Below are 13,657 nucleotides of genomic sequence, written 5' to 3'. Positions count from 1 at the left end.
AAAAAATTTTTTAAAAAAAAAAAAAAAAAAAAAAAAAATGTCTCCTATCCAACGAACACAGCAAACTGAGATTTTTTAATTTTCATGTAAGTGGGCTAACAGTTTTTTTTTTCCTTTGAACCAAAAACAATGCTCTTTTTTAGATTGTCTTTCCTTTATCCTTTATATCCTTCTTTTTTCCCCGAAGCACTCGAGCGGGGTGAATACTACTCGAAAAATCAATTTTCGAGTTTGGGACTTTTTGAAGATTTAAAAAAAAAAATTAATGAAATTTTTCTCCCAGCGTCGAACAAAGGTCCTTGATATTTTATTATCAAGCGAGTTTCGAGAACGGAGAATTTATGTGAAACGAGGGAGGATTTTTTTTATTAGCCCCTTGACAAGAATAAAGCGAGGACGGGCCTGTGAATGGGAAAGTTTTTGAAAGCGAAGGAGATGCCAGGAGAAAGGAAAAAAAAATGTCTACGTCTAAGCGAATGATCTCGATTGTACATTAATATACAATCTTTCAATAATTAATATTGAAACTGTAAATTTTTTGCAGCAATTTTTTTCTTTTATACAGGCTGGCCGAACCCTGTGCTGATATGGGACAAATTAGCTCCAACGTGGATCTCGCGCTAAAGGGACTCTGGGAAACCATTGTCACTTTCCGGATCCGTGCGTATCTTTTTTAATACGAGAGATCCCCGCTGTGGCGTCGTCGTCTAAAATGTAGCTGCAGTCGATAGAGAAATTCGAAAACTTGTCGAATTCTTTTATCCTGGTGAACGTGAAACCTTGTTCCTATGATTTATAAAAAAACTCATCCATACATCCGTTTCGCATTATTCCAGCAGCCGGCCCCTTCTGTCGCTCCCGTAAATAATTACAGAATCAACGAAATAATCCATTAAATGACCTAGGACCTGCTGACACTGTCCATCCTCGCGAGCTGCCATTAGATAATTCGTGCTCGTTAATCATCGCGAGCGGTCCCGATCAGCCTCCCATTAAATTTCCTTCGATCGGTAAATCAGTGTGTTTGTAAAATTTCAAATGGCCGTAGCATTAGGTGGTTAATGACGTTTACAAAACTTGAGCGGTACGCCAAACTCAAAATATCCCCACGATAATAATCGCCAATGCATTCTCGGTTCGATTGTCGACAGTTACGTTTGTAAAAAAAGAAAAAAAAAAACATTTTTCATTCCCTGTAAATAGCTAATCCAATTCCACCATACGTCGTTACAGATATGGAAGTCCGCATCACAGCCGTTCCCAGTCGGTAAAAACATCAGGAAGTCGTTCGTCCGACCGTCCGAATTTTTTGGGTCTTCCCCAGCAAAGGTCAAGGGTCGCGAGTATGCCAAACACAAACGAGGAGCAGGAATATTATCGGCTGAGGCATTTCAGCATCACCGGGAAGTTGGTCGTTAACCGCGGCGACTCCCTGAAAAGTCGTCGTTCCCGTTCGAACAACAGCGTCGCCTCGAGTAACTCCAGGTACGAACGAAAAAAAAGAAAGAAAAAAAAACGAAAAAAAAAAGATTACCACAACCCCATCCCATACCAAGGAAAAGACAACAGAGCACACCTCTATCCACTGACATAGGTAAATTTCAAGGCTTGTATAAATAATTTGAAAAATTGTCCAAAAATGACAATTGAAATTTACGCAGTTTAAGTAATCCCCCACGTGTTCCCTTGACAGGCTCCCAGAAGACCTGCTACGAGGATGGTGCAAACTCTAGAGATTTCTTAACCCACTCTTCACCTTTCTTACGACAGACGCAGGATCAGCGGAGAAAGAGAAGACATAAAAGGATAGCCCTATATCCCTATATCGACCCTATATAACGACCAATGAGTAAACCCACAAGAGGATGTCATTCGGACCCCAACGTTTCGTTACTAATTCGAATCAGTCCGATTCTATGGCGTCTCCTTAAGCTCTACCGAATACCTAGGGATGAGTCTTGGCTAAATCAAGGTCGGCCATCAACGGCATAATCCTAGGAATAAACTTAGCAAATCCACTACCGGATACGCGTTGACCATAGCGATGCGCCGACACAGTGTATAGAGTTCCTAAGGTCACTTCGTAGACACCTTTGAAGTGGTTGGCATAAGAGGTCACTTGCCCAAGTCCAGAGCGATACTCATCCACTTCTGTGTAATTCGATTGACAGTAGATAGTTGACACGATACGTATACGGTCGATCGATTTCGATTAGGTAATTACTGTCAAAGTCACTTTCAAGTTGCCTTTGATTAGGCGCTGTCATGTCCGTCTCACATGGAAGTTACTTCTCGGTAGGACAACCGTACGTTTACCCGATTCGAGCACTCTGTTGTTTAACTCTTCTGTATCAATGATAGTCCGACGTACCGCGTGTTTAGTCTCAAGTAAATTTTCATCACTGCTATCGCTCTGATTAGTTTTGAGAATTCTGGGTTGTTCCGTTGTTGTTGTAGTTGAAGAAAGTACAGCAGCGCAAACTGTACTCTATATACGTCAGAGTAGTTTGTAATTAGATTCGCGTAGAATAATTCTCTGATATGAGTAACAAGGGTGCAGTCCTGAATTAATATTCTTGACTAGTATATCAAGAGCGGAATTTAATATTCTATCGAAAGTCTCTGAGGTGCCGTGTGAGGCGCATTAGAAGTAAGCAGACTGATTAAATAGGTATCTAGTATATTTATTCGTATACTGGCATTTCAATATGAGTCCTGGGCACCTTGTGCCAATCAATCGGGCTGGACGCGTCGACGTAAAAGGTCGTAACATGAGAAATTGTAGGCGAATCAATTATTTGTATGAAAATTTAGTGCGCTAGAATCGTATGCGGAAGGCGTTGTATGTATCGTATGTGTCATACGTATATTTTATAGGTGCGTGCGTGTAAATCGTGACAAATTGAATAACGCCCGTTGATATATAAATTTCATGCAATTCATTGACATACTTTTACACTGTGCGACGAAGTATCGATTTTATTTTTTCTAATTAATTGCTTAGCTCCGATATAATGAATTAGGCGATACCGAGTGTCGTCGTTAACGTTACACGAAGATTTATCTCTCTGTACTTTTTTTTATTTTATCTTCATTCTCGTCTAGTCTTACGGTTTCGTGTTATTTGCGTTAAAGCTTTCGAATCACGTAATGGATTGGTTGGCGAGGGAACATGTGTTTTCTCGACGAATGACAAACGAAAGAAGAAGGAAGGAACGATGAGGGAAGAAAAATATCCGTTACTCTAGATCGAACGCGTGAGTTTACGTGTGGCGTTGAGGTGACGTAGACACACGTGTTGGACCTTAGAGTGCCGGCGGAAGTCATCAGGGATCGACGACGCCATTGGGATGAGGGATGCGAAAAAATTTATTCATTCCCATATTTCACGTTATTCGTAAGCTTAACGGTGATGGGCGAAATAATTTTTTTTTTTTCACGGAGCAATTAATTTTTTTTTTTTTTTTTGTTGAAAAAACGGAGGAATTTAAACCACAAGCGACAGCTCGTGCGTTATGGTGCGAATATACCGTGAGAATGCGAAATTGAATAACTTGCCGGCTTAAGTACGTGATTTCTGATGTGATTTTGTCGCGAGAGAATAAAATGGGGGGACGGAGTATTTTAAAGAAATGACAGGGACGATAAGTGAACTGCGAATGGAATTAATTTACTATAGTCACAAAGGGGATGAAGATAAAGAAAAAGGTATAATACGATCCTTTTCAATGAACCGAATCCCTTCGAAAGAGGGTTGCTGTGCGGTGCTATGGATTTCATATATCTATATGTATACTATTATCTCATACCGGGGTGGTACCTCTTGTTTCGTGCCTCTCGTCGTTACCTTTGGTTAGAGTTTCGCTTTTTGAGCCCGATTAAATATTTCTACGTGACGTCGAGTGTCTCACCTTTCAGGAAATCTCGTAAAGCAAACACATTTTACACATTCTTCCGAGCAGTTCGATCAAATAGTCCTTTTCGCCCTTTTGTATTTGCAAACCCTTGTCAAAATTCCAGCGTGTCCAGCGCCAGCCTCTACACGGCCTATTTTTACGCCATATGTTTTCGAGTCCTAAGCAATCCTACCGGAAGTCAAGATATTTGACTTTACCATAGCAGGAATTTCGTTCCACTGAACACACCTGACTTTTTCGTCACCCTGGAACGGTTGATAAGCTATATCCGGTTTACTCGGTATAAGTGGCTTTTTCTTTTTTGACAAGACCCATGCAATCACGTTCGATCTGATTTTTTGCTGCGGACGATTGAACAGGATGCCTAGGACATGTTTTCAAGAAATATAAATAAACCCCAGCACGCCGATGATGAGGGAAATTAGAGCTGGACAATTTTCTCTGTAAATTTATAGATTTATATTTTGCATGAGAAAATCCTAAGGAATATTCCTGTAAGACCATTTTCATTAGACGTTTCGTGTCAAGAATTTTGTTTTTCGCAAATTCTTCCATATATTGTTACGTCATCGTCTATTTAACTACGACACCTCTTATTCTGCCCAATGCATTCCATAGGTAGATACCTATTAGCCCGCCTAGAGTAAAGACAATGTATGTGTATATATGTACGTAAGATCCTTTTCAGAGAGTGTATATATATATATATACACACACAAACATTCCTAATTGAATTACACGGGTCACTGATCTTCCAGTTCAGCAGCGTCAGTGAATTCTCTATTTTTCATCGTACCTCCAGAGTTACACGTGGCTGCGTGCACCCTCGAAAATTAAAAACTTCCACTCAGCCCCTGGAACAATGTCCAAAATCCCGAGCTATTTATAGTGGCAAAGGAAAAAAGAAAGGCGAGCCTTGTCCTTAAAAAAAATGGTACCTAGCGAAATTGCGAAATTTAATTTGACAGTCCCACGTGCTCGTTTCACCGGTCGCAGGTTTGAGCGAATTGGCTAAATTGCAATGAACGCCATATATTGCTCCTAGAATCCATGAGAATACCTCGGTTAATCGGATTAAGGGAAAAAAATAATTTTGAGATTTCCTACGTAATTGCCAGGGTACCGCGAAGGGACCGTCTCCACGTTCCAGGGCAATTCTCAAGTTGGCAACGTGGATACTAATCGTCCCACCCTTTGCATCTAGCCGCAACCCACTTCAATTAGTACAATTAGTAACAGCAAGTATGTACCCGAGTTCTTCGGGGTCGCGTTCAGTTATCGGGAATTACGTGACTGGAAGGAATACGACGGTTTGTTAAGCCTCCCGAACGTTCAGCCAGGCTGGATCTATAGATATGGTAAAAGGCGCGAGGGATATTTTAATATTACGAAAGGACTCCTTTGTCATTGAGCGAAAACCGTACGTCATGTCTCTCTCGTGTGGTATTGGGAAAATTGTCAGATAACAGTAATAGTCTGCGATGGGCGCAATATTAAAAAAGGCAATTAAAGTCAAATTGTTTCTTTATGCGAGCTACGAATTTTTGTGACCATCAACATTTCCTACCGGCATTGTTATCAGTCGGGTAAATAATTTTGTCCTGGGAGATATCTGCGATTTATCGGCACGAATTCTTTTCTTCGGGATCATAGTATCATTGACGTAGTAATTTTGGTTGTCCTTTTTTTTTCCGCTGACTAACTTCCGTACTTCTCTTCGTTACAGCACGGAATATCTAACGGCTTCGTATCCTGGATCTGCGAGGACATCAGCTGCCGGATCCTTGGCGAGTTCACGAGAGAGCAGCGCCTCCCAAGGACCCACTCGTTATCGGGTCCTGATGCTGGGTGCTCCTGCGGTTGGCAAAAGCTCCTTGGTGTCTCAATTCATGACCTCGGAATATCTGCACGCCTATGACACTTCGATCGGTGAGTAAAGTTTTCTTAATTAGCAGTACTTCTTAATTGTAACTCTTCTTAATCGACCTGATGACTATCCCTTTCCTCTCGTCCCACGCACCCCCTGTGTCATTTGAAAGATTTCAATGAAACGCTTCGACCGTTATCGAACAAGCTTTTCTCCTACAATTAGCATCCTTGAACGACCTCTGTCGGATGTTCGAGGCTTCGTTCTCTTTCCCTTGCTATTTCTTGTTTTTATTTCTTTTATTTCTTCTAACAGATACAAAGGATGCAACCTCTTGCTACGAGAAATGCCGTGAACACCTCGTTACCGTGGTCATCAGGGCTTCGTAGCCATTTTATAAACGGATTTATTACGCACTTTGAGGTGGCAGACGAATCTATTACGTTTTTCACTCGGATCTCCACTGCTTTCACAGCTGCCTATTGATCTCGTTAAGTAACCATTTTTTTTTCTTCGTTACTCCTGCGGCATTTTTTTTAATTCTCTCCTACTTTCTTTGTTCCAGCAAGATCCTCTTAGTATCCTGCAACAATTTCCAAAACGCCCTGTCGTATATCTTCCTCTTGTAAATTGCTCGTAAATTTCGTCCTTACGACCGGAGAGACTATCATCCCCTAGTCATCGTACCCCCCTGGAAAGACCTGCCTACGAGAGGGGCGAATTCGATCGGTCTATTGGAAAGAGTGTAAAATTGCCGAGCTATCGTGACTCGTGAAAAAGGAATTCAGATGGCGCTGGTGTCTGGCATGAAAATTCTTCTAGATCATCAGAACATCAGCGACGCGGTATCATCATTGGATCTCTGCAAGATCTTTTGTTGATTTTCAAAACGTTACTTATCATCGTGACTCCTGGTATTTGGACGCAAATCTGTATCGTCCCTATGGCACTATGCAGCAACTGTTTCGATTGAGGTGTCAGAGGTCCATCGGGGATAATACAAGACTCAACCTCTAATAACATTGGTATCGGTAAATGTTCCGAATCTCAAGCCTACTGCTTCAGTCAGCAATTATTCAGCGAGCGGAGATCACTGTTGATTTACTGCAGGATCGATATTGCTAGCTCCGGCTAGTTCTGGCTAACTAATAAACTGGCAGGTGTATCGTGTTATCTGCTGCAGTGTAACCGAGCAGCCCCATCGTATGGCTTAGCTATGCAAGTCTGCAGTATCGTAGTCGGTAACAACGTGGCGTAGTGATTTAAGAAAATTGAAATTTGTATTTTGAGTACGAGTGGAGCATTAGTTGTATACGTGTACGGACTATAAGAAGAATTGGGATAACCTGTACGAGATTGAAAAATAGATCAGCGACTGATTGCGATGAAATATTGTGCATGGAAGAATGCGTTCCACGTGGTGGAATTTTGGAAAAAAATTTATATGGACAAATCACTCGTTAATCCGTTAACTCGGATAATACGGTTGCAGGACGAGGAATTAAATTCATTGTATTCCAGTCTGAGAGGCGGGTAAACGCGAAACGGAATAAACTACGTGATATCAGCGCATAGAATCTAGTAGAATTAAATAATGAAAATACGAAAGAGAAAAACAAGATCCTGCTACTCGACAATTCACGACCTTCCATTCTCGTGGAGATTACGTTCCTATCTCGCCTGACTGTATCCAGGTATTCGCGTTCCCAGCAATTCGATTAGCGTACCTTACATTTTTATTATCGCGGTTCAAACGTTGCTTTTACATTATCGCGTATACCGGGTGGCACAGCTAAATGGATTTTAGATACCTTAGGTAACGATTCTGTCTGATGGCAGATACTTTTGTTAAAAAAAAATGAAGCATTCTCATTCTTACATTATTATCTTTGATAAATTGCATAAAGATATCTCCGTCCTTTAATTCCGCGTATCTGTATATGAGGATATGATCGATAATCAATAATGTATCCAGTTTTTTCCATTTAAAAAACATCCCTGATATTTACCCTACTTTCTTTTTTATTATCGTAGAGTCGTTTTCCTTGGATAAAATAAAATTGCCATCAAGTAATCATGCGTGGAAATACATCTCGATCGTTCGATCAAAATGCAATCTATTTTTTTCCACGACAATTTAATGATCCATCAGCCACCTTCATACGCAGTACACAAGGTCCACGAATAATATCCCTGTATATGCTCGGACCGTCGACCATGTTGAAAAAGTCGAAACTTCATCGGCCGCCTACGACACAAAGTTCGCCCTCGTACGAGAAGTTTGGCGAAATCCGATTGGTTCCCTGCCTAATTCGATTTTCACACGATAGATGGCACTGTGTGATATTTCCTTAAAAACGCAACAACAACAAATTTGGTCAGTAGCCGTAAGATGGCACAAAGGTCTCGACGCTATTGGAATCAGTCTTGAAATTTGTCCCGTGGATTAACCAGAAATTAATAAAGTGGCCAGAGTAGCAAAGTGTCTTCAGGGATTTGAAACTAGGAAAACCAATCGTATCGATTCCTGAGGTATATACCGTGTACTGTGCTTAATGAATTTTGGTACGCATAAGTGTCTCCGAAAAAGTGTCATCAAAAAAAGGAGCCACCAGTCTGTGACGACGGGTAATTGAATTTCCAAGGATGAGGAACGTAGTCGAACGACGCTCGAGCGTCCAAAGCACCCCGACGCCCCTCTTCCCGTGTAGGAATAAGGAACGCCCGCGAGTATGGGGTGCAACGGTCCGTTAAACGTGAATTCGTTATTATTCCGCCGAAAGGAAATTCAACGGTAACCTTATAGGTTGGTAAGAAGTCAGGTTAGGTATGGCCCGGTGGGAAGACGTCGGGTGAGGGTAGGTTGGTGTTACCGGCACGTAAAGGCTTATATACTGATACTGTATATGAAGGCGTCCGCGTAACGATCTCGTAAAAGATAAAAGACCTGGTGAATAATCGTTTACTCAGGCTGGGGTGGCAGGGTGGCAGCGGGAGTTTTCCACCCTAAGGGCTGACACGCGTGGAAACAAAAAAGCACTGGCGCATTCGTTACGAGGATTACTTTCACCTAGAACGAGATAATCTAAGCATTGTTATCGCGTACAAAACAACCCCCCCCACCCACCCAGCTCCCCTTTTTAGCGAATCTCTAATCTTCCCTTAGCGGCATGTCATTTGAAAAAGGTTAGGTTAAAAAAATTTTGTATCACATCCCACCGCTCTTTCGAATACTTTTCATCGGCCTTTTGAATATTTCACGTATATTCTTGCCTGACGTTCGCTAAGAAATAAAGTCCCTAGGGAAAAATGGATTGGGAAAAAGGTATATTACATTAGCGAATTTCTATACAGGGTTAGTCAGTAGAAACGCACCAGCAGAAGTTGGTCGCAAGTGGCCGACACGACAGTGTGGCCTCTTCAAAAAATGACATGCAACAGGAGAATGCCCTCGAAATCCTATACAGGGTTAGTCAGTAGAAACGCACCGACAGAAGTTGGCCGCAAGTGGCCGACACGGCAGTGTGGCCTCTTCAAAAAATGACATGTGACTGTGACCGATTCCCATAAGCGCAAACTGACAGTTCGCATGGCAATGAGGTTATTGAAATATTTCAATAGGTAGGTTACTGAAATAATTAATTAATATTGTAATGACAAAATGTAATGTCAGTTAAGATTTACTTTCACAACAGATTTTTTTGCTGTACTTTTTTGCTATAAAAACATTTCAATTAATTGATTTTTAAATTAATTGCAGCATCGTATTGCAGAATTGCAATTGTAATTATTACTTGGAAATATCAAAATTGTGAATATTTTAAGCTTTACATTGTTTCAATTGCAATCTGTTGTGAAAATAAATCTTAACTGATATTACATTTTGTCATTACAATATTAATTAATTATTTCAGTAACCTACCTATTGAAATATTTCAATAACCTCATTGCCATGCGAACTGTCAGTTTGCGCTTATGGGAATCGGTCACAGTCACATGTCATTTTTTGAAGAGGCCACACTGCCGTGTCGGCCACTTGCGGCCAACTTCTGTCGGTGCGTTTCTACTGACTAACCCTGTATAGGATTTCGAGGGCATTCTCCTGTTACGTCGGCATATCGCGCCGGGTCGCCTTGTAGAAACGACGCGATTTACGTAGACGCGGTTAAGGCGTATTAGGTAAGCATTGAGGTTAGGTATGGCTGAAAATTTATTTCGCTAATTTATTTTTTCTTTTCAATTTTTCCACTAATTTCACTGTAGGACCGGGAGTTATCGTGGATATCACAGATTTTATAAGGTTTTTTTTTACAAATCGTCGTAAATAGAATTTTTAATGGGATTTTCGGTTCGGTTAAATTCTTTACTAAAGATCTACCCGAGTATTGTCGTTTTTTATCGTGATTGATGATTCGTCGGCTGACGCGTATGAGTTTCCTCGTTTTGACAGTCGGGATTACCAGGAACCACTCTCGTCAGTCTAGCTTTTTCGAAAATCTTCGGTCTCTCTGTACGTTATAATATATTTTCGTTACCTCTGTTCTCCCTTTGTCGCTCGTAGGCAGTGCTCATTGTTCCCATGACGAAGGTTTGTCATGACACTGGAATGAGCAAGAGGAACGTATGATATTTAGAATATGGAAAAAAAAAGAAAAAAAAACATTAAAAATGAAACGAATGACAAACGGCGAAAAAGCTTAAACAATTCCATGCTGATCCGCTCGTAATCTCACGTATGAAAATAATACACAATACCGAATCGTACGTGAGATAACCTCCGAACATTTATACCACCAGCTACTCGTGTCTACACTTATTGAGTTGGTGAAAATCACTTTTTTTCCAATATATATATATTTTTCCTATTCTTTCACATTTTTCTAAAATACTTTCGACCAATTAATATTTATGTTCGATTTTTTTTCTTTTTTTCAAATATATTAATCTCTCCAAGTCCCGCAATACTTTTAAAGAGTGGGGTCCCTCCCACCGTAGAAAATTTTTCAAAAAAACTTCCCATAGTTTGCACGCCCTTTTTTTCAAAAATCTGTATTAAACGTATCCAAAATGACGTTTGCACGATGCTTTTAGTCCACTCGAGTATCACCCGCGACACGTACTGCGAGTGGTTGAGGAAAAAAATTTTTTGTTTTAAACATCCCCCAAATACGTTCAGGATTAAGCAGGCTTAGAAACAGCGTCCATTAACGTGACTCAGTGGAGGGTCACACGAAGGGATGAAATTTAACCACAGCCCTAAACAAGTGACGGTGGTGTACCATAGAGGACTTCGCCGTGAAATAAGGGTGGTCCCAGAGTGCCAGTCGCGGTTGAATGGTTGTCAGGGTTAAAAGCATAAGATTCGTCGAACGTCTGTTCATTGCTTAACACTGGCAGGGGTGAAAAGCTGACGGGACCGTTGAAATTTTTATATCCCTATATATTACTCGTCCCAACCCAATTCACCCTCTAGAGAATATTGAATATCCGCAAAGTCCGTAATTTCATTACATTTTCATTACCCCCCGATGTGTCAAACATACACTAGCACAAGAATAGAACGTAATAACAAAAGCAAAATACCAATCAAGTTATACCGATAGCAATGAAAATTTATCAAAATTCCTAATTTATGTAAAATTTATTTTAGTCAAAAAAATATATATATATATCAACACGAACGATACGCGAGGTAAAGCCACGTGAGGCAGGCAGTTCTCGTACGAATGTAATGGCGCAAAAGGGGTGTAGGTAATACGAAAGAGAGAGAAGAGAAGCTATCGCCGAGAGGCGATATCCATACCAAAAGGAAAAGGAAAATGGCATCGCACTAAATAGTTATTGCCTTAACCCAGTTTCGAAACTGTCTCTGCGTGACGATCCGAGTCGATTCGTGTTAGCCCATCCTAGACCGCATTGGCGTATTTGAGAGTCGCCGAGACCCAGAGAGGGTGGTCGCGTCAAACATGGATTTTTTTTTTTTTTTTTTTTCCATTCTTTTCCTAAACTATATTTACTATACAATGGGACCAGATTGAACAGTCTGCTCTGGTTGACATGTATCAAATGAAGTACATATATATAATATATATATGTACATATATCTGCTATTACTCCTCATCGTGCATAGCCATATAGGAATATCCCTATATTATGCAGATGTGTTACTATGCATACGTGTTTTTTTTGTGAAAACTAAGAAAATCTTCCCGATCGATATTATTAAGCATAATTGTATTGTCGGTAGCAATGTGTGTTACAGATGACGAATCCGGCGAGAAAACCGTGAGCGTAAAGTTGGACGGCGAGGAATCGGAATTGACCTTCATCGATCATTCCTGCGCCGAGATGACCGTGAGTAAAATTATGACATTTTTTATTTATACATTAAACTATCCATACCATTTTTCAATAATATATACGAAGATTTTTCACGAAACGTCTGTTCCATAAAAAGCCACTTTCTTTTCGAACGGTCTAGAATTGCATTCTAATCGCATAAGTGCATCTCTCTCTCTCTCTCCTACGGCTCAGTCCACGCGACAGTATATTTGCACAAAGAGGCTGTATATCCATCAAAAGTCATATTGTGGAGATAAGCAGGTCTACCAACGAAGAAAAAAAAAAAAAAAAAAAATTCTTGTCCGCCTCCCTAACACGGGTTATCCTACGCTCGCGTAATTTTTCATCAGAGATTACACCGGGTCGGCGATGTAAATTTTCCTTCCCGTCGCGTCATTAATAGGGTGATTAACGGGCGTGGTAATAATTTTTGCTATACCAGGTAACCATTGCATGAAGTTGGGAGGGGGGTGGCGATAATTAAAATATAACGCTAATACGATTTTGCGCTACTTGGTTGGGGGTGATTAAAAAAAAAAAAAAAAATTAAACAGGAAAATACCCTCGATTAAATTTCTACTCTATCCTTCTATTGGCCATATAAAATTGTCATCTTATATTTGTATCGTCAGAGGCAGATATAATATTTTCCACTTGAATCTGACGTATGCGTTTTATACGTATCTGGTAGCTGTCACCTTTTATTACATTAACCCCAGCAACGTGGGAACGTTTCGAAATCCGAATGGCGGGATGCAGTTACGTTTTGAAATATTCAACGGGCCTCTATGTAACTCCTCGGCGGGATGTTTCATGCGGTGGCGGGAGATCCAAGTGGCTGGCAAGTCGCTGCTGCAGCAACCGCTCTATGGATATACGTATCTGCTGCACTCTTATTATATACGTGTATATATATATATATTTATGAAACATTAATGCGGGCTTACATACATATGTATAGCAGACCGAAAGTGCCCGGATACAGTCGACTCTGAATTTAATACGTAATTTATCCTTTATAGCTCTCGCAGCGTTACTCCGTCAAAGAGGCTTCAATCTGATTTCATTTGCCTTCTGTATATATGTGCCCTGTCGCGAAATAAATTCGCGTACTGCAAATATGATTTGGAATCTTTTTTTTTTGAAAATTTTCTTTTCGTCAGGTGACTTGCCTACAAATTCATTCTCCGATCCTATTGGATCTACGTATGAGGATGCTTCTGCAATAAAACGAAAGGTCGTGGTGAATTTTTCGCAAGAATAACGCATGTTATTTGCATAATCGTGCAATTTGGCTTAATTGCCAGGTAACCTTCTTGTTCGCCACTTTAAATCCGGCTGGATTAACTCCGCTTACGACAGATGAAAACTAGTTGGACGGGAATTTATGGAGAACGGAATAGGGGAAATTGCGCTGTTCTTCGGAGAATGCCAGAGAGAGAGAGAGATATCAAGGCTCTTTTGGACTTTTGTATGAAAATCTCCTACTTCGTTCTTCCGTTGTTTCTCTTTGCTCCCTCCCCCCCCCCCC

General features: G+C 40.6%; 1 protein-coding gene across 6 annotated transcripts in view; it reads left to right on the top strand.

Annotated features, from left to right (window-relative positions):
- Positions 1 to 13,657, top strand: part of LOC107264809 — a 99,823-nt gene that overhangs the window by 48,626 nt on the left and 37,540 nt on the right. For 4 of the 6 annotated variants that reach the window (XM_025081985.1, XM_025081982.1, XM_025081981.1 and 1 more), the window contains 3 exons: positions 1,234 to 1,485; positions 5,644 to 5,846; positions 12,032 to 12,138. In XM_025081985.1, coding sequence (XP_024937753.1) covers positions 1,234 to 1,485; positions 5,644 to 5,846; positions 12,032 to 12,138 — 562 coding nt within the window. The remainder of the gene's footprint in view (positions 1 to 1,233; positions 1,486 to 5,643; positions 5,847 to 12,031; positions 12,139 to 13,657) is intronic. The other 2 variants (XM_025081984.1, XM_025081986.1) reach the window with 1 other exon arrangement.

This window comes from Cephus cinctus, unplaced genomic scaffold (assembly GCF_000341935.2).
Source record: "Cephus cinctus unplaced genomic scaffold, Ccin1 Ccin1_scaffold0191, whole genome shotgun sequence".
Classification (NCBI taxonomy): Eukaryota; Metazoa; Arthropoda; class Insecta; order Hymenoptera; family Cephidae; genus Cephus; species Cephus cinctus.
Note: the sequence above shows the minus strand (reverse complement) of the source record. Positions and strands in the feature narration are given on the sequence as shown.